The 21047-nt window shown below is 57.4% G+C and overlaps 1 protein-coding gene across 2 annotated transcripts; it reads left to right on the top strand.

The window, feature by feature from the left end:
• Positions 1-1337: 1337 nt before the first annotated feature.
• SLC19A1 (solute carrier family 19 member 1) lies at positions 1338-19226 on the top strand. 2 transcript variants are annotated; one of them, XM_079767423.1, is made up of 6 exons: positions 1338-1379; positions 8383-8629; positions 10506-11277; positions 11352-11544; positions 14538-14679; positions 16989-19226. In XM_079767423.1, exons 2-6 carry the CDS (start codon positions 8432-8434, stop codon positions 17262-17264), a joined length of 1581 nt encoding a protein of 526 aa, XP_079623549.1. In that variant the 5' UTR covers positions 1338-1379; positions 8383-8431; the 3' UTR covers positions 17265-19226. The 2 variants fall into 2 exon arrangements, with proteins under 2 accessions (XP_079623549.1, XP_079623548.1); XM_079767422.1 differs by lacking the exon at positions 1338-1379 and adding an exon at positions 1874-1929.
• The last annotated feature ends 1821 nt before the right edge of the window (positions 19227-21047 follow it).

The following is a 21047-nucleotide window of genomic DNA, read 5'->3' as shown; positions in this document are numbered from 1 at the left end:
GAGGAGCCAGCACAGATTGAGGGGAACATGAGGGGAGTGCTCCAGCCGGGGGATGTGCTCTCTCTTCAGGTCTCCTTACCTTCAAAGAGCCACTCCAGGCCCCACTTAGAAGCCCTTTGAAGGCCTCGAGACAGTCCAAGGCTGGAGCAGCAGGTGGCCACTCATGCAAGGATCCATGGCTGGGTTCCTGGGGGGGGAGGGGCAGGGAGGGATGGGAGAGTGGGGGCTTGGACAGGCACCCACACACTAGGAGGCCCAGTAGTCCTCACACAGCCCTGGTGGGTCTGCTGAGCACACACTAGTCTCTGGACAGATGACAACCCAGGCCCCAGTGCTCCTCATGTGTTATGGGCCTCACTGCACCATGGGCAGGCCCAGTCCAGAGGGGTGAGCTGGCTGTGGGGAGTAGAGAGAAGCACAGGCACAGAGACTGTGGGTGTCCTCACATGGGACCTGCTATTCACTTCTGGGGGAATTCAAGAGGGCAGCCACCTGCGAGGGGTGCAAAGACGCACCCCTCCCCCCATCTGTCTTTGTTCCTCCAGATATGAGGTCTGGGTCCTGTGCACATTGGCCAGACTAAAACGACCTCCTCCTGAGTGCTGCGCATTGCAATGGAGTTCTGGCCTTCAGGGCCTCTCTAGATTAGCTGGCGCCAGCGGGCCCCTCCCTTCTCCCGCTGTCCTCCTCCCTGCATGCTTCCCACAGCCACCAGCTACCTGCCCAGTGGTTCAGCCTGGGACCTGAAACGCTGCTCTCCCCAATTAACTTTCCTTGCTGAGAGGTGGGGAGGGGTGTGGATAACCCTGGTCACATTTGAGCACCACACGCTCTCCGCTTCCCCTCCAGTCCCTCCGGTTCCTGCTGCTCTGCACAGAGGTTGACTGGTTCATGCTCAGTCCTGACGGGGCAGTGAGGGAATTCTGGGAAGCACCAGTTGAGCTGGGTGGGGGGGCTTGCTGTTTGTGACCCCAAGAGCAGGTGTCTGTGCCTGGCTGAAGTCCTGAGGCAGCCACCAGACCGAATGTGGGTCAGGCTGTGCTTGTGACCCGCACAGGCTGCCGCTGGCTGTGTAGGGGGAGGGAGAACTCGTCAAACCCCAACAGTCCTGCCCTGCCTGGCACAATGACCAGTGTCTCTGGCTTGAGTTTGGGGGTTAGCCAGGAATGGAACGTTTTAAAATGAGTCTAAAAGAAAAAAGAGGACACGAACTTGCTTAGGATGGCAGGCGGGGCAGGCAGACGGCAGGGGTCACGCGGCCGGCACTCATCCAAGGGGCGGTCACAGCTGGGGTGGGGGTTGGGAGGGCCTCCCTCCAGGTGGGTAGGAGACAGCTACAGGACCGGGCGTCTTCCGCTTGTGACCCAGGCGCTGTGTGGGTAGGCGCGAGGGGACTCGGGAGGGGACTCCGGGAGGGATGGTCCAGCAAGGGCTGCGGCCAGAGGGGGTGTGGGCGAGGTGGGGGTGTTCCTGTAGGAACTCTGAAGGGGGCTGTGGCAGGGGCTGTCCAGCGGGGGCTGCAGCCGGGGTGGGGGGAGTGGTGGGGGTGACCCAGCAGACTCCGGGAGGGGACTCAGGGAGGAGTAGACCAGCGGGGAGGGGGCTGCAGCCGGGGTCCGAAGGACGCACAGGGGTGGGCGGGTGCTCCACATTCGGCGCCCAGACCTGCTCCACCAGGGAAATGCGCGAACTGGGGAGGTGACGGGGGCGGGCAGCGTGGGAACCAAGACCCGAGACCGAACCGCACGCGTGTGTGGCCTGGACTCACCTCCAGGAGCGCGCAAAAGGGCACCCTCCCCGGGGCCCAGGGGGCGTGGCCAGCTTCTCCCGGCAGCGCCCGCGGCCGCGGGGAATTTTGGTCGCTTTTCGTCGAGCGCAGCTAGTACATGAATGGGAGCTGGTTCCCCGGCGCTACTGCCCACCTCTCAGGTAATCCACCTGCAGGGCCGGGGATGTAGGAACGCGGGCCGGAGACTGGCCGGGGGCGCGGGTTCCCGGTCCCAAGGGGCATGCAGGGGGCGCGAATTGTGAGTCTTAGGAATGAATGCAGAGGGATGCGCGGGCCCGGGGCGCAGGGTAAAAGCAGGTAGCACAGGCTCTGGTTCTCAGGGGTGAATGCAGGCCGGGACAAGGGGATCCTGGTGAAGCGCCCGGGCTGCGGGTGCCTGCGGGGGGTCTTGAAGTAAATGCGGCGGGAGGGGGGATCCAGCATCTCAGAGGTGAATGCAGGGGGCGCAGGCCGGGACCTGCGTGCAGGAAGCTAGGCGCACAGTGATACAGGCCCGTTCCCTCCAGCTGTGACTGGGCTCCACGCGCAGCACGCACCTCTGCCCCTGTCCACGTGTTAGCCCATCCCCCGCCTGCTGCCACCGCGGCACTTCTGTTCCGTGGTCCCGGCGCGCACGCTCTGCGATGCGGCAGGCTTACCTCGGATCAGCTCCCCCTGGGTCCAGCTTGTTGATGCTGTGAGCGCTGCCCCGATCTTCCCCTGGCCCCGCGGACTCAGGGTGCCTCCCTGGCACTAGCAGAGAATCACGGGGACATGGCGCGCGCTCTGGCACCTTGTCACCGCGTTGTGGCTGTGGAGCCCTCTGGGCGCGCGCTGGAGCTTGTCCCAGAACCTACACAACCGTGCCTGCAGCCCTTTCCTGAGTGAGCCCTTCCAACCCTTGAACTAGAGACTATTCCCAAGGGTCCTGTTTACTTCCCCTGGAGAATCCAGCAGAGTGGCCCAGGTACACACTGTGTGGTCATATAGTAGGGTGCCCAAGTTGAATAAGACTTAAGGCAGGTGAGCCCCACTCAGGGTACAGGCTAGAATCTGAGCCAGCTCAGAAACCCAGAATGCATCTAGACGGAGCTATTTTCCACGCTGCCCAAAGTGCAGGCGGAATAAAGTTCATATAGCTGAGGTTGGAGCACTCTGCCCAGAGGTGACCAGGTGCCCCTTGCCCCTAAAGGAGATGGAGGGCCCCCGGAAGCCCAGACTGAATCTGCAGAACCAGGAACCTCTGGCCCAGCAGAATTGCCTCCCTCTGTAGGTCTGGGAGCCCTGTACCCAGGCCCCAGCGTTCCCAGATGGTGTGTCACCCAGCTGCCTCTGTTGGACTGCATCCCTCCGCCATTTGTCCTCGTGGCTTGGCACTGCTAAATTGCTCTCTTTCAGAGGGTGCCTTGGCGGATTTAATAACCCCAAATATTAGTTATCTGTGCTGGGCAAAGGTGATCAACACCTCCAGGGTGTTTTAAACTTGTGAGTTGGGTGACAGTGGGTTTAATTTTACTCCTTGGGACACAGAACCTCTGTCATATAACCTGGGAGGCTGCAAAGATTTTGTTTCTTTTTTTTTACCAGTAGGTGTTTTTAAAACGTAAGAAACCTCCCTGGGTAACCTGGGAGAGTAGTAGCTGGTTTACTTTTTTTAAATTTTTTATTGATTTTTTAGAGAGGGAGGGAGGGGGGAGGAGAGATTGAGACATTGATTGGTTGCCTCTGGTACATGCCCCGACTTGGCATCAAACCTGTGACCTTCCGTTGCAGGGGTTGACGCTCCAAACAACTGAGCCATACTGGCCAGCGAGTAGTAGCTGGTTTAAAACACAAAATGAGAGAGGTGGTGTTTGCTTTTGTTTTGCTTTTGGGTCTCCAACTTTCCTAGGTGCTGGGAGGACAAAGCCAGGGGGAGCCACTGGTGCTCCACACTCCCCCAGGGCAGGTGCAGAAAGAGTCCAAAGGGGAACTGAAAGTGTTCTGAGGTCAGACGTACAGGTCCTTGGGGAGGCCGCCCCATGATCCTCTGGCTGCCCCTGAAGAGGCCTCAAGTTGCAAGGGGCTGGGGTGGGGTCAGGACACGTGGGGTCCAGGCCTGGCTTGCTGCTCACTGGCCCCGAGCGTGGGCACCTCACTTGCCTTCTGTGCCCATTTCTGTGCTGTGTCCCTTCCCCTCATCTTCCTGGAGCCCAAGGCTGGGCCGGGCCTGTGTGGAGTAGAGCAGTCTGGGCTTTTCAGGCCGAGGACTTTGAGTTTTATCCAGGGACGCTGACTCCCTGCTAGTGTTGGTGATTACACTCACGTGAGCTGAGTAAACTGACAGAATAAGACTTAAGGCAGGTGAGCTCCACTCTGGACAGCAGGGCCCAGCCTTGGTGACTTCGGGCCTGCCTTCTGAGTCTGCTCTTTTCTTTAAAAAAAAAATGTTTATTGATTTCAGAGATGGAGAGAGAGAGAAACATCAATGATGAGAGAGAATCATTGATCCTGCTCGCCTCCCACTGGGGATTAAGCCTGCAGCCTGGGCATGTGCCCTGACCGGGAATCAAACCATGACCTCTTGGTTCATAGGTTGACGCTCAACTGCTGAGCCACATCAGCGGGGCTTGCTCTTTCCTTTGAACATCAGTCCCCACACAGGTGGCCTTTCCTCTTGGAGACGCCGAGTAACGGCTAAGCCGCCCACTGTGTCCTGGACTGGAAATCTGCTCTGTTAGCATGTTTTGGCTCTGTGGTGCTCCACATTTTTTCCATAGTTAAAAATGGACTTCAAATAAGACCCTGGATTTTTGGCCACCACTCCTGGGATGAGGCCAAGCTCCTCAGCATGACCCTTTTCTGCCCAAGCTCACTTTGCAGTTTATCCGGCCATCCAGTCTTCACTTTTTCCACAAGACTTTGCAAGAGTGTGTACAACAGTGTGGGGAATGCATAGGAGAGAGGCACATTCCCTAGGGGATATAAACCTCAGTCCCAGGGCCATCCTTTAGTTCAAAGACATGTAATCACTAACTGCCCCAGGGAGTCCCCAGGGTGTACCTTTAGTTGTTCTTGCCTGGCCTGCTGTGCCGGCTCCTGTTATGTAACTCAGCAGGAAGGTGGGGGCTTGTGGTAATTATGTGACCCAGCAGGTTGAGCCCTGCACTGGGCAGTGTCCCAGACTGCAGAGGTGGAACTGGAGGGCTGCCTGTGAGGTCAGGTGCTTGATGGGTCAGCCCTGAGGGTGGGGTGGGCTGGGAGGGAAAGGGCAGAGTTTGTAGGACTCTGAGGAGGTAGTAAGGTTGCTACCACGAGTGCCCTTGTGAACCCCGTCCCTCTTGCCCTCTCTCTGTGAGGTCCACCCGTATTGAGGGCTTCCTGGCCATCACCTGGGGTGGCTCCTTGGGGCTGGTTCACCTGTGTTGTGACCCTGGAGGACCAGGTGTTTACCCTGAAGCCTGGATACTGGCTGTCCAGGGGTTGTTCTTGTCCACCCCAGCCAGGAGGTCTGAAGCAGTGTCTCTTGGGCTTGCTCACTTGGTCACCCACGGGCATGCCTGTGAGGCATGTTAAGGTGCACAGTCCTGGCCAGCCCAGACCTTCAGGTGGCCACGTGGATCGGGGTTCAGAGCTCATTTCTGACAAGCACTTCCTGTAGTTTAAGAAGCACTGCCTGGGGGTTCCGGAAGCTGTTGAAATGAAACCAAGTGTGGTTGGTACTGGTATCTGAGACCTGTGCCATTGCCCCAGGATTTGGGGACACCAGGTAAGGGAAGTTCCCATCGCTTCTGGAGATGACAGGAGGGCCAAGTACAGGGCTCCTGGGGGACCCTGGGCTTAAATTCTTGGCTGTTTGCCCCCATGCCTGCTGCTCAGGTGGGTGAGTGTATGGTTGCTCTGGTGTCCAGGGAGCAGTGCACTAAGGGTGGGAAAGTGAACTGAGGAGTGTCCTGGAGCTGGAATGGGGTCCCTGGTGGTATGCGTACCCGGAGGTGGGCTACTCTGCCTGTGGTACACCGCTCAGCAAAGGGAACGGTGGTCCGATGAGTGAGAGTCCTTTGCCTTCTAAACCCCAGTGCTTATTTCTGTAACTCGAGGGAAATGAGGTGGAGGGAGGGCAGTGAAACCCCTGTGGCCTGGGGTTGCCCTCTCTGTTGAAGGGGCCCAGCTGTTTGTGCAAGCTCCAGGGGCATTGGGAAAGCAGCCCGGGCCTCTATGGCCTGTGTGCTCTTTCCTGGGTGCTGGGGGAGGGGAACAATCCCCTGCCTGGCTGATTGTTTCATTTGGACCCTTGAAATGGGGCGGGGGGGGGGGGCGCTATCCCAGGGTCCTGTAACACCCAGGCCACTGTTGCCCCCACCGCCCCCTCCCTTCGAAATTCTCTGCAATTCCGGAAGCTGCCCCTTGCCCATGCCCTGCCCTTCCTTTTGGCCCCATACACCCACCAGGCCCAGCTTGAGGGGTTTCACTGCCCTCCCGCCACCTCATTTTCCCTGAGTTACAGAAATAAGCACTGGGGTTTAGAAGGCAAAGGACTCTCACTCATCGGACCACCGTTCCCTTTGCTGAGGCTCTCGTCCTGCGCAGAGTAATCAGAGATCTGGTGAGCGGTCTCTCTCTGCCCTCGGTGGCCCCTGGGGGGTCTCTGCTGTCACCTGGTTTTCCTGGGCCTCATCCAGGGAGGAATGTAGGAACAATTCCTGCTTGGATGGTCTCTGAGCAGCATGCTGGCCAAGCACACAGGGCATAAGTGCCCAGAATCTGGTGGCTTTTCCCGAGCACCGGGTCCTATATCTTGGGAACTTTTTGCGTCTACTGCTTGGGGATTGGAGGAGATTTCTCCCCAAATGCAGAGCTTCTGCAGTCACCCTCCCAGAACAGGTTGTGCAGTAAGGGGGCACAGAGCTGTCCCAACATCTCTCAGCCTCCCTACCCCCCCCCACCCCCACGCCCCTGCACCCAGGGTGTCCCCTCCCCTCCTGAGCCATGGAACTGGTGGGCCCTTCCTCATTCTTACCGTGTCTGCTTGGCATGGGCAGTTTTCATGGCAGCTCCCTTTTTGACTCTCACTGAAAAGCGAAGTTTGTATCAGTGCCTTAGTGGAACACTGTAATATTTCTCTCTTTTCCGCGTCCAGCGCTGCTAGAGAGCAGGTCCAATTCCTGAGTAGAGGCGGCTGGGGATTGAGAAATAAAAGAAATAAAGAAGACACAGAGATAGAAGGAAAAAGCTGGGACCAGGTGGACCCCTGCCCTCTTCTGATGGAGAGACAGTGATCCAGAGCCCATGCAGCGAAGTTTCACCAAAAGTCAAGACAAAGGAGATTATTTGCATTCTTGAATAGGCCCGAGCATTCCTGGTGCTTGACTGGATTTACATATCAAAACCCACTACCCGACACCTGGGCTGGCAAAGCATGTTCCAAGGGCATGGCTTTGCCTGTCGCCTTGGGTTCAGCTGACAATTTAAAGAAATGCCCATGTGCCTTCCCAGGCGCTCTCTACAGAAAATGAATAGCATATAACATATAGCAAAGGAGTCATAAAAAAAAACACCCACAGCAGATAACTTTGTATTCGGATAACTAGACATGATCATCTGCCCATCTGTGCTATAAAGGGCGAGTCGTGGGCATAAGAACAGTTCCATCACCCTTGCACCAAGTGGAGGCACCACCCAAAGCACCCCTGGGCCAGGCCACCCTCCCTCAGCTCATGGTGGTCTGGAGCTCCGTCTGTCCCCTGTGGCCCCTTCCCTTCCCCTGGTACACTTCTCGCTCGCTCCTGCTTCTCCCTTGGCCTCCCCACCTGCTCTGGGCTCTACCTCCAAACCCCTTCTGCCCAGTCTTGTGCATGGAGTCCCCCAGAGGCCAGTAGGACAGTGAGAACAGGATGTCCCAGACACACCCCTCCTGGGGAGGGATGTGTGCCCTCAGATGTCTCCACAAGGCTGGTGGTTACCTCTGTTAGAAATAAGGCAAGCCCCCCAAGTCAGGGGTTCTGGTAAAATACAAAACACTCGGGAGCCAGGCAGCAAGGCAAACATATTTACTTCTACATAGAAGGGTGCACACGCATGGTCTGGAAGCGCGTGCACACCAAGCAGGCAGTCTGTTCCGATTTATAATTCCTTACGCACGTGACCTGTCCTTTGTTTTTGATTGAAGCTCAGGCGCACAGTCTTTCGTGATTGGCTAATTCAAAGGGAGGGGTTGGCCTTTGCTGTTTCAAGATGGCAGCCCCCAAGGGATCTGCAAGCCATGCGGCCAACATGGCGGCTGCCAAGTCACATGGTCCGAAATGGCGGCTGTCTAAACTGTTCTTTGACAGAAAAGATGACTTGTTTATTCTCACACCACATGGGACCCAGGAAGCTCTGGAGACTCCCTGGAGGTGGTGATAGATGCCACATCCTCCCTGGTCTGGGTGGATGTGGCATCTGGATTGTTGAGAGCCCCATCCAGGTTGAGAGCATGGGACTGGGGCCTGTGGGCCCCTCTCCCCAACTCTGTATGAATGTGGGATCCTGACTGAGTGAGAGAGGGAAGATGGCCCTTCAGCCAAGTTCTGGGGAGGAGGGGAGGTGTCTGTGGGCTGCTGAGTTGCCCTGACTCTCTCTGCTCTTCCTTCCAGGGGCAGCATCACCTTCAGTCCCTCTAAGACCGTGTGGAACCTGGGCAGCATGGCATCCTCCAGCCAGAGGGTGGAGAAGCCAGTGTCCCTGGAACCCCAGCCGGAGCCTGGGCCAGGCCGCGAGCTTCAGTCCTGGCGGTGCCTGGTATTCTACCTCTGCTTCTACGGCTTCATGGCCCAGATGCGGCCCGGCGAGAGCTTCGTCACCCCCTACCTCTTGGGCCCTAAGAACTTCACGAAGGAGCAGGCATGTGGACGTGGGGATAGTGGGCAGGGGTGCCCCCTGGATGGGGAAGCAGCAGGGGCTGTTGAGGTTAGGCAGCCATGTGGTGTCCTGGGTCCTGTTCCCAGTCCCTTAGGGGGCACTGAGGGGCCTGACTCTCACTTATTAACCAGGCCAGTTAAAGACTGACAGTGACCGCAGAGGGGGTCCGAGGCTGCCACGGGTCTCTGAGGGAGGAGTGCCAGGTGGGGAGAGTGAGCCCACCTGCCTGGCATCTGCTTCCAGCAGAGACTCGGCAGCTATTTGCCTAAGGAGATTATTGAAGGAATTTCCTTCACTCGCAAGGAGGACAAAGGACCTTGTTGATAGCTGACTAAGTAAGCTTATCCCAGAGGTGAGTGGTGGTGGGAGGAGGAGGAGGCAGGACAGGCTCTAGCCCTAGTGCTTTCCTTCTCCAGCTTTTGCTATTTCCTTTTCCATAAAATAAAACCAAGAAACTCATAGGCTGTTGGTTGATGAGGCGCACAGTCAGGGTGCCCATCCAAGCTCTGGTCACCACCCTGCTTTCCACCTGAGGACCCCGGCACTGCCCCAGAGCTGGTCCTGGTCAGAGCTGGTCCTGATCAGAACTGGTTCTGGGCTGTTCACCTCCATTCCCCCAGCCTCCTCTGCCCTTCCCATGTGGCCACCAGCCTCCCCACCCCCTGTCACCATAGCTGGATCTCCCTGGGTCCCACTGTGCCTTTGATTTCTTCGGGAAGCCCCTGCCTTTCCCTGGCATGGAGCGGGGCCCCTACCCCTTGCATACCCTCAGATTGTTTAAGTCCAATGCAGTGTCTGTGCGAATGAGGCCTGTCCCCTCCAAGTAGCCATCTTGGAGATAAGGAAATGGCCGCGTACTGACCCACACGAACTCAGAATCTGTCACTGTGTCTGATCCCATGGCCAGTGCTGACTGCTGGAGCTGGTCACTTCCCAGGTGAGGCTGGGTAGGGGGCTGGGGCCTATGGGGCTGTCTCCTGTGCCCCCCAGGCCCTCCGGGACTCCTCTGAGTAATCATCCCTCACGTTCCTCACTCACTGGGCACCTGAGGGCTCTCTCCTTCCTTAGAACACTGATCAGATCTTAAAGAGGGGCCATCGTCTGCTGTGATCACAGGAATCATCGTGTATACAAAGCTCTAGTAAGATAACAGGAAAAATCTCTATAGCAAAAAATTTTACAAGTCCCATTCACCTGCCCTCTCTGGTTGCACATTAACTGATTATATAGTAGGTTCCAGAAATGAAGCCATTCCCCCAAGCTTGGGTGTCATCAGAGAGACGACAGGCTTGTGTCTGGGAAGTGCGCATGAGCCTGCCTGCCGGGCCTGGCTGGGGAGAGTTACCCATGTGGGTCAGAGACTGTCTTACAAAGGGCGCACCCTAGGGGATTCAACCCGGTGTGTCTGCTGTCAATGGGTCACCCCGAGGGACGATGCTGCCGTATCCTGGACACCGACACCTGCTCCCTCTGCCCGAGGCCACAGCCTCCAGTTTCCCTCTTGCCCCTGTTGACCTTCTGCCCATCTGATAGCTACTAGACGTGTGTTTCCTCGATTTCTGCCTTGGCGTGTTTCCTGGCTGTTCCCATGCCAGGGCTGTGAGTAAACCAGCTGGAGCGAGAGGGTCCAACCAGCCTCGCAGTGGGCCCCGCGTGCTGACGGGGCTCTACTCTGGCCCTTGGTTTCCCTCTGTCAAATGAGGCCTTGGAGCCTGCTGGCCTCTTGGGGCTGAGGGCTACCTGTGCTGGTCTTAGCAGACAGTCACGCTCATGGTGTGGTTCTGGTGAGGGGGCTACCAAAGGGCATTGGTGGCTACGGTAATGAGCTGCATGGGGTCACGAGCCTGCTGTCCCACAGGTCACCAATGAGATCACGCCGGTGCTGTCCTACTCCTACCTGGCAGTGCTGGTGCCCACCTTTCTGCTGACGGACTACCTGCGCTATAAGCCCGTGCTGCTCCTGCAGGGCCTGAGCTATATCTCTGTGTGGCTGCTGCTGCTGTTTGGCCACTCCGTGCTGCACATGCAGTTCATGGAGTTCTTCTACAGCCTCACCATGGCTGCCCGCATAGCCTACTCCTCCTACATCTTCTCGCTCGTGCGCCCCGCCCAGTATCAGCGCATGGCCGGCTACTCGAGGTCCGCAGTGCTCCTGGGTGTCTTCACCAGCTCTGTGCTGGGCCAGCTGCTCGTCACCGTGGGCAAGGTCTCCTTCACCACGCTCAACTACATCTCGCTGGCCTTCCTCACCTTCAGCCTGATCCTCGCCATGTTCCTGAAGCGCCCCAAGCGCAGCCTCTTTTTCAACCGCAGTGAGCCTGCCCATGGCGAGGCCTCGCCCTCGGAGCTGGACAAGATGCACCCTGGCCCTGGCCAGCCCACGGGCAGGAAGCTCCGCGGGACTCTGCTGGCGGGCTGGAGGGACTGGGTCCTCGTGCGCATGCTCCGTGAGTTAAGAGCTAGCCTGCGGCTGCCACAGCTGCGCCTCTGGTGCCTCTGGTGGGTCTTTAACTCCGCCGGCTACTACCTAATCGTCTTCTATGTGCACATCCTGTGGAATGTGGTCGACCCCACCAAAGACACCACCAAGGTCTACAACGGTGGTGTGGATGCCGCCTCCACTCTGCTCGGTACGCCCCAGCCAGCTCCGCCCGCCCTGCCCGCCCTAGGAGGATGGCAGACAGTGACCGTCCTGTCTCCCCAGGCGCCATCACCTCCTTTGCCGCGGGCTTTGTGAAGATCCAGTGGGCTCTGTGGGCGAAACTGATCATCGGAGGCGTGACAGCGGTGCAGGCAGGGCTGATCTTCCTCATGTACAGCACGAGCAGCATCTGGCTGTGCTACGTGGCCTTCGTGCTCTTCCGTGGCTTCTACCAGTTCCTGGTGCCCATCGCCATGTGAGTTGGGCTGTGTGGGGTGAACGAGAGGCTGAGCAGCGTAAAGCAAATTTGGTGGTGGGAGGAGCGGTGAACCCTGGACACCTTTAGCCAGGGGCGCAATGTCCCCTTGTCCATAGCACGCACATCCCAGCTGCCTGCCATGGCCCTGAGACTTAGCAAGGAGCCCTCCCATGCGGCATGTTCTCTGCTCCTCCCGCCAAGGCCACTTGGTGTCCACAGGGACTGGTCCTCGTGAAGTTTCTCCTCCCAGCCTCCCGCCTCGTTTCCCGGGCCCCAGGAGCTGCTGCGGTCCCATCTTGGGTAGCCCCATGGCCTTCCTCACCCTCTCTGTTCCCACTGTGGGGAGCAGCAGCTCCTGGCCAAGGAGTGACCCGGTATCCCAGCTTACCTTCTGTCCAGGACTCTCTTGATGCCCTCATGTTCCTCACAACCCTGGGGACCCTCCTGCATCTGCCCAGGGACATCCTGACACCTGCCCACCAGCTCCCCTGTACTTCCAGAACCTTCCCCTGCTCATGTTCTGCTTGCTCCTATGACCCTCTGTGTTCCTTTGAACTGACCTTTCACAAAGCCACTTATTCACACCATAGTGCTCACACCATATGTGCTAACACCACAAAGGCACACACCACACATGCTCACACCACACATGCTCACACTACACGTGCTAATTCCACACATACCCACACTACACATGCTCACACCATACAGGCACACATGTGCTCACACCACATGTGCTCATACCACACATGCTTACACCACACGTGCTCACACCACACAGGCACACACTACACGTGCTCACACCACATAGGTACACAGAAGCCTGCCTCCCTGTGCCTCCAGCACCTGGTGGGTGTGTCTGTCACCATGGTCCCCCTGCAACCCCCAAAGTGGGGCACCTTCTATCCTCCTTCTACTCACACCTCCTTCTACTTTCCCCACCTCGTCTTCAGCTCGGACAGTACCCTCTGTCTCCTGACCCACTGCAGTTCCCACCTCCATGGAGTGGTGGCCTGACTCCCCTGTGCCATCTCACAGAAGCGCCCGGCACACACTGCCCTGCCCACTTTCGGCCTGCACCTGCCCTGGGCTCAGAGCCTGGGTCAAACCTAGTGTCCTTCCTGTCCTCCTGAGGGCCAAGTTGCCAGACACCCTGACCACACTCCTGGCAGAAGACACCTTTCCATTTAGCTGGCCAAAATGCAGGTGTAATTGGTCCTCTTGGTGACCAGTGACATGCCACATAGCTAATCCCCAACTGACGGGGATGACGCCTTCAGTATTTTGCTATGACAGGCAACACTGAGATCACTCTCCTCTCAACCTGCATTTTCCTTTCCAAATTCTGATGATGGTCTCAGATGTTCCTAGAAAGGAACTGGCCAGGTCAAAGGGCACGTGCTTTGGTAGAGAGGGGGTGTTGGTAGATACGGCAGATGCCTGCGGGCAAGCGGGCTACCCTGTGACCTGAGGGCAGCTTGCCTTTTCTTCGTGCAGCAGGGCTGGCTCCTCCCTGGTGTTAGTGGACACTTCACACCTGTGGGCTCTCTTTCTGCTGGGATTTCTTGTTTTCCCTCTTTATCTGTAGCACACTTACATCTACCATATGTGGTAGGTATGTTATGCTTTGCCTTTCATCCTACTTACAGAGTAGGTGTGCCATGTGAAACACTCGTGCAGAGGGTGTGGCTTGTGGGTGGCGTGGCATTTGCTGTGCTGGTGGGACCTAACCCAGCTCCGGCGTCCTAGGAATTAATCTGTCCTCTCAGACCTTTGATTGACATGGCCTTTTCTCAGTTTGTGTGAAGTCTTTGTCATGTGATTGCTCATTCTGGCATTTCATATATTTCTTGCTCCTCGGACCTCAGTACAGCTCTTGGCCTCGGTCATTCTCTTTAAAGGCTTGTTGGGTATTTTTATTTGTTTATTCTTCAGAACTTTAGAATATTTCTTTGTTTTGTTTTTTAAGAAATAATTTTTAAAAATATATTTTATTGGTTTTTTACAGAGAGGGAGAGGGATAGAGAGTTAGAAACATCGATGAGAGAGAAACATCGATCAGCTGCCTCCTGCACACCTCCTACTGGGGATGTGCCCGCAACCAAGGTACATGCCCTTGACTGGAATCGAATCTGGGACCTTTCAGTCCGCAGGCCGACGCTCTATCCACTGAGCCAAACCGGTTAGGGCTAGAATATTTCTTTTTTTTTAAAATTGACTTTAGAGAGGAAGGGAAAGGGGGAGAGAGATAGAAACATCAGTGATGATAGAGAATCATTGATCAGCTGCCTCCTGCAACCCCCCCACTAGCAATTAAGCCCACAACCCAGGTATGTGCCCTTGACTGGAATCGAATCATGACCTCCTGGTTATAGCTGGACACTCAACCACTGAGCCATGCTGGCTGGGTGAGAACTTTAGACTATTTCTTGTTTAGTCATTATTTTTAAAGGCACTTTGGGAATTTTAATTGGAAGTACGTTCAAATGTTAATTTCTTTGCAGAGGATTGGGAGCTCTGAGAATATTAATTCCTTCTTCTCTCCTTATTTGTTTAACTGTTCTTTCTCTAACTTATTGAATCACTTAATGACTTTAAAATCATTAAAGACTCTACTATCATTAAGGACTTTAATTCTAGAACTTTCCTCATGATGCTCTGTCCGTTCTCCTGAGGATGATTTTCTGAGAATGCTGCAGTGAATGAGTTACTCCGTGCCAGGGTTACTAGGAGACTTGTTAAATGTCTTCCCGAGTTTGCATTTGGCACCATTTTGCACTCACTTTATGAGTCATTGAGGGAGGATGCAGTGGGTGGCCGGGGTGCTGGGCTGGGCTTGCTGGTCTCCAGTGGCCTTAGCAGGCATGGCCAGTCATCAGACCACATAGCTGTTTCTGGCAGCCAGTGGCAGCCTAGACGTCACCTTTGTACTTGTGGGCACTTCTTGTCCCTCCCAGCGGAGGCTGATCTTGGCCTGCTTTCCCTTTAAGTTTTCAGATCGCGTCCTCTCTCTCTAAGGAGCTCTGTGCCCTGGTCTTCGGAATCAACACGTTCCTCGCCACTGTTCTCAAGACCATCATCACCCTCATTGTTTCTGACAAGCGTGGCCTGGGCCTCCAGGTCCATTACCAGGTCAGCCCCTGCGTTGGGTTCGCTTCCTCAGGGAGCGAGGACTCGGTAACGGGGGGGGGGGGGGGGGGGGGGGTAAGAGTGGGGGAGGGTGGGGGGAGCGGAGGTGTCTGGGCCAGGGTCTCTTGGTGTTTTACCCAACCAGCAGCATTGTCCCCTCCATGGGCCCCAGACCACAGATCTACTGAGGTCAGGGGGCATGCACAGGGCGGGCCGGGTGTCTCCGGCTGGGTACACTAGACTTACTGAGTCAGAGCAGGAGTATGAAGTGAGAGGCCCCAGGCAAGGAGGGAAGGATCAGAGGACTGGCGCCAGGGAGCCATGATCTGGCATCCGCTGTGCCAGCCTGTCCTGCTGCCTCCTGGGGCCCAGGGTGGAGCTGTAACTCCACTTGGAACATGAGGCCTCTTAGTTGAGTCTGGATGCAGGTCATTTCTGGAGGTCTTCCTGGCCCTGGGCATCCCCCAGGATGGCTGAGGGGCTCCTCACGGGAAGGGCGGAGGTGTGCCAGGAGTGAGTGGTGCGCGGGGCTGTCTGGAGGGCATGAGCCCTGTGCCCAGGGATGGGCGGGTTGAGGTCTCTGGTGCAACATCACTACCAGATTATTGATTTGTTAGGGTCAAGAAACAGAAGCTTCCCTCCCATCGGGTCCCTCAGGCTGCTCTTCCATGTCCACACCACCGACTCCTTTCACTTTCCCAACCGCGCACCACATCTGTACCCGCGGTTTTGCCCACTGCCTTCCTTTTCCTTCCTGTTGTGGCAAGTTCTGTCTCGATCACCCCCTTCTGGCCCAGAGAACCTCCTTTAGCCGTTACTTTTACTCCTGAAGGCTTCTGGGGTGACAGGGTTTTTCCAACAGGTGAAAACTGTGCCACTTCCTTGTGGCCTTTGTAGTTGATGATGAAAAATTCTGCCATTCTAATTGTTCTGCCCCTAAGGTGTCATTTTTTTAAGTGGCTGCATTCAAGATTCTTTTCTTTGTCTTTCGCTTTCAGAGGTTGACTGTGGGGTGGGGTGTCCTTGCCACTGGGGATGGGTGGGAGCAGGGGATGAAAGTCCTGAGTCCGCCGGGGTGGAGTTGGGTGTCGGCACCAGCGGTGGGTGAGAGTGAAAGTCCAGACATTCCCTGTGAGCTCCCCACGGGGCCTTGAGCAACACTCCCCCATGGGGCAGGGGCCTCCTTACAGCCTGGGTGATGAGGGTGGTTCTAGCTGGAGCAGGGCTGTTCCATCTGTCACCTCCTGTCCTGCTGGGTGTCCCCCTCCTGGTCCTCTGGTAGAGAGAGCAGCTTTGTTGGGGCTTTTTCTCCACACATGTTGCCATTTCTGGGTTGCTGGCATCTTTCGTTTCAAAATACCTGCAGCAAAAAGGAAATAAAGCCTGAGACTCATCACATGTCACCATGCTGTGCCTCGGGCTCTGGGGTCCCAGCTGGGCTCGCCACCCCCCCCCCCCCCCCCCCCCCCCACCCCACCTCCAGTCACTTTCTGTTGTTGCTGTGTGTGGCTTCCAGGGCTTCAGTCATACTGGGGAAGAATACGGGAACCACGTGACTCCATCTTCCTGGAGCAAAGTCCTCCACGGTTCCCTTCCGGCTCTTTCTAAATGAGCAGGGTTCCTAGAGGGCTGAGGGTGCCTGTGTCGCTAGGGCCTCAGGGAGGGACTTGAGCCCGGTCTGGCCCACAGTCGCCTCGAGACCATCCGGACCTCCAGTCCCCCGGGTGCTCATGAGAATCGGGAGGGACATTTTTGTGGGCGGGGTGTGCATCTCTTTGTGTCACTACTGGTCCGTTTTGCCTGTCACCAGGGCGGCCACTGGCTCAGTGCGTGGGGCTGCCCATCCTTGACCGGCTCCACCGCACGCACGGATGTCTGCGAGCCCTCGGCAGTGTGGGAACTCTGCCCATGGTGCGAAGTGCACACGTGTGGTCACGCAAAATGAGCAAAGCACTGGGGGTAGATCACAGAGGCCACACAGAGACAGCAAAAGTGCCGGGGTTCTGAGAGAAAGTGGTGGGAGCTCCCCCAGGGCTGTGCCGTGTGGCGGCAGGAGCGTGGAGCGTGTGCAATGTGTGACCTGCTCCTGGGCTGGCCTCTGACCCCTAGTGCCCACCCCACTCTTGCAGTGTTCCCGTGGCCTCTGAGCAGGAGGGAAAGAGAGGGAGGATACACATCCATGTGGGCTGCCTCCCGACAGTCCCTCCCCTGTCCCCCACCCACTCGTCTGCCTCCCCTTCCCTTTCCAAAGCCCCCTCATCTCCCAGGCTGCCCCTATTCCCCACCCCCACTTGCACCTTTCTCTGTTCCAGTTCCTCGTCTACTTTGGGTACTTTGTGGTGCTGTCTGTTGCCTACTTCTTGGGAGCTGTGCTGGGGACCCTGAGGCACTTCCTGGGGAGCCACCACCAGCCCCTGCCCCTGGGCCAGGAGCTAAGGAGCCCCTCGGAGGAGAAAGCTACTCAGGTACTGAGCCCGCAGGATGGGGCCCTCAGCAACCTGCAGCCCGAAGCCACAACCCTGGCCCCGGAGGACAGTGCATGGGCCGCAGCACCAGTCCTGAGGGACCAGTGCGAAGCCAAGGCCTGACCTGCTCTATCTGTGAGTGGCCAAATTCTGACACCAGAGGCAATCTGCTCTGCATCCTCCAACATCCTCACTGAGCCTGGGTCCTGACATCTCAGAACGTCCATCTCTGACAGGGTGCCGATGCCTGTGAGCCTGGGCCCTGACATCTCAGAACGTCCATCCCTGACAGGGTGCCGGTGCCTGTGAGCCTGGGCCCTGACATCTCAGAATGTCCATCCCTGGCAGGGTGCCGGTCCCTGTGAGCCTGGGCCCTGACATCTCAGAACGTCCATCCCTGGCAGGGTGCCGGTGCCTGTGAGCCTGGTTCCTGACATCTCAGAACGTCGATCCCTGACGGGGTGCCGGTCCCTGTGAGCCTGGGTCCTGACATCTCAGAACGGTACATCCCTGACAGGGTACCGGTCCCTGTGAGCCTGGGCCCTGACATCTCAGAACATCCATCCCTGACGGGGTGCCGGTCCCTGTGAGCCTGGGTCCTGACATCTCAGAACGGTACATCCCTGACAGGGTACCGGTCCCTGTGAGCCTGGGCCCTGACATCTCAGAACGTCCATCCCTGACGGGGTGCCGGTGCCTGTGAGCCTGGGCCCTGACATCTCAGAATGTCCATCCCTGGCAGGGTGCCGGTCCCTGTGAGCCTGGGCCCTGACATCTCAGAATGTCCATCCCTGGCAGGGTGCCGGTCCCTGTGAGCCTGGGTCCTGACATCTCAGAACGTCCATCCCTGACGGGGTGCCGGTCCCTGTGAGCCTGGGTCCTGACATCTCAGAACGGTACATCCCTGACAGGGTACCGGTCCCTGTGAGCCTGGGCCCTGACATCTCAGAACGTCCATCCCTGGCAGGGTGCCGGTGCCTGTGAGCCTGGGCCCTGACATCTCAGAACATCCATCCCTGGCAGGGTGCCGGTCCCTGTGAGCCTGGTTCCTGACATCTCAGAACGTCCATCCCTGACGGGGTGCCGGTCCCTGTGAGCCTGGGTCCTGACATCTCAGAACGGTACATCCCTGACAGGGTACCGGTCCCTGTGAGCCTGGGCCCTGACATCTCAGAACGTCCATCCCTGGCAGGGTGCCGGTGCCTGTGAGCCTGGGCCCTGACATCTCAGAACGTCCATCTCTGACAGGGTGCTGGTCCTCAGAATCAGGAAGCTGGGTGTTTGGCATTGTTTGAATTCCACTGTTCACATTATGGTACCACTGAACAATGGGGCCCCTATGACACACACCTCGAGGGCCACCTACCTCGGCCAGGGGTGTCTTAGCTTGCCCTGCGGTGTCCTCAAGCCCTGCGCCTCTCAGGCCTCACATCCAGACTACGCTCTGTAGCCTGCTGGGGACACTGTGGCAGCTGCCGGGCATTGTGGGTTGGGTTGTGTCCCCTGCCTACACATGTCCAGTGGTGGGGTTCCACATGCCCACCAGGCCTCCCCGCCTTCACTCCCCTTGGGAGGCAGATCCCATTGGTCCCTGGGGTCTGGGGAGAGGGCCCCCTGTGCTAGCCCAAGTGACACCAGCCCCTGCAGGGTGTCGTGGGCCCTGTAGGGTGGCGGTGGGGGCCTGGGTTCCCTGGGCTCATGGCTAAACTGACATTTCTAGTTGCCCAGGTGCTCACGTTTTAAACACTGCTGTGTTCCTTTTTTCTTTTTTTTAACTGTCGTGAATGAGAACCTTTATTGGGCCTCTGTTTCTGTGGGAGAAGCTGGTCCTGGGGCAGGCAGGTGTTTCCCCGCTGGATGAAGCGGGGGTGCTGAGGTCTTTCGGAGCTGGCTCCTGGGCCCTGGGCCCTGTTGTCCTTCCACTTCCTGATGTGGGTTAACCCTGGTCCGCCTCGCTGGTGATGGAGGCCACCTGGGCTGCCCACACACCAGCCCAGAGGACATGCCACCTGGGGCTCTAGGAACCAGTCATGTGAAAATGTAAGACCTGAAACATTAAATAAACCACATGACCTGTGAGGGGCTCCTGATTCCAAACTGGTGGTGTGTGTGTGTGTGGGGGTGTGTGCTGGGGTCTATTGGGAGGCCAAGAAAGGGGACCAGCCCCTGTCCCAGGCACAGAAAGGGACCCAACCTGGGCCCACCATGTCCTTGATGTTGCTCCTCCCATGACCCTCTGTCCTCATGCCAAGTGGGGCAGCTGAGCAGCAGCCCAACAGGTGGGGTCCGGTGGAAAGGCCGCAGCTTGGAGCCAGCTTGGCAAGGAGGGTCAGGAACACTCCTGGCCTAGGAAGGGCTGCGGGAGCTGGCTGAATGGGGCATCTTGGGGCACCATGGGAGTCATGGAGAGTGCACAGGGTTGGCCCAAGTCATGGCCAATGGTGTGGGTCAGACTGATGGATTGGTCCCCGGGGTGTCCACACAGGCCACTGCTGGCCCTCTGACCCTGCTGGGAAGGCAGCACTGAGCCCAGGGCCCAGCACCATTTCCCAATTGTGCTTAGAGATCGAGCAAGACTTCATGGATTGGTTGGGGGGTTGGGGGGATCTCCTCTGGTCACTGACCCCACAATCAGGGCTCTGTGCCTTTGCACTGGGATACCCCCCCCTCCCCGCCCCCCAGCAAGAACACCAGCAGCAGCTGGCTCAACTGCTCCCTCTGAGACCCATTTGCACTGTGCTGCTCAAACCCGGAACCACCTTCAGGCTCCCAGAACCGCCTTTCTCTGCTCCTAAGCACCTTGGCCATGAGGGCAGGGGTGGCATCTGTTTCCAGGGCACAGTGAGGCCTTCTCTGTGTAGTGTGCACAGCCCCTCGGGGTCAGCCACCTCCCAGAGCCTGGCCGGCTGCAGCACCTGTGGGGAGAGCATGGTGGTGCTGGGTGTGAGCCCAGGGCAGGCCACCTGCATGGGCCTGGGAAGCCTGCCCCAGGGAGACCTGAGAGGAGAAAGGTCATCCACATACACCTGGTACAACTGTGTACACCTGGGGATGTCCATGCATACCCATGCACAGCCGTGTGTATCTGCACATTGCACACCTGGGCTCCCTCAGGGCCCACCCACTTGGGTGTGTGGGGACTTAGGCTCCAGAGAACTGGTCTCAGGACAGTGCAGGCCACCTGCAAACCAGCGTCCATGTACATAGATGTTTTTATTTGGAACCAAAATAGCTCCAGGACTAGCTCCTCTGGTTTATGGCTGCAGCGCATGGACAGCAGACCTCCAGGGGTTGGGCTCTGGCCTGCCATCCCTCCCAGCATGGCCACCAATGGGGACACCTACCAGCTCTCCCAGAGATACACATGCACCTCAAAATGTCTCCCGAAGTTCTCCAACAAGGACAATGATGTGGGTTTTGAGATGCACTGTTGTGGATGGTGGTGAACAAGGCAAAACAAATGGCCTCATTCACTCATGAGCATGGAGCTAGTTTGTGGACATGGTCCAGTCCTGTCCTGCCCCTGCTGCAGCCCCTCCACGCGGCCTCCATCCAGGGCTCAGCAGGAGGCAGTCTGGCCAGGGACTTGAGGAGTCCTAGCAGATGCTCCCAAGTAGAGCTTGGCCTGCATGGGTGTTGGGAACTCTGAGCCTAGAAAATGGGGACTGGGCCCGGCCAGTGTGGCTCAGCTATTGAGCATCGACCTATGAATGGGGAGGTCACGTTTTGATTCCTGGTCAGGGTACATGTTCAGGTTGCAAGTTTGATGCCCAGTGTGGGGTCTGCAGGAGGCAGCTAATCAATGATTGTCATCATTGATGTTTCTATCTCTGTCTCCATCTCCCTTCCACTCTGAAATCAATTAAAGCATACACACACACACACACTAGAGGCCCAGTGCATGGA

This window comes from Cnephaeus nilssonii, assembly GCF_951640355.1.
Source record: "Cnephaeus nilssonii genome assembly, chromosome: 3".
NCBI classification, from domain to species: Eukaryota; Metazoa; Chordata; class Mammalia; order Chiroptera; family Vespertilionidae; genus Cnephaeus; species Cnephaeus nilssonii.
Note: the sequence above shows the minus strand (reverse complement) of the source record. Positions and strands in the feature narration are given on the sequence as shown.

What these genes read in the sequence shown, in the direction of transcription:
- SLC19A1 (XM_079767423.1), top strand. Translation starts at nt 8,432, where the DNA reads ATGGCATCCTCCAGCCAGAGGGTGGAGAAGCCAGTGTCCCTGGAACCC. An exon ending in TGCCGCCTCCACTCTGCTCG is followed by an intron (nt 11,278 to 11,351) that starts GTACGCCCCAGC and finishes CTGTCTCCCCAG; the next exon opens with GCGCCATCACCTCCTTTGCC. An exon ending in TTCCTGGTGCCCATCGCCAT is followed by an intron (nt 11,545 to 14,537) that starts GTGAGTTGGGCT and finishes TTTCCCTTTAAG; the next exon opens with TTTTCAGATCGCGTCCTCTC.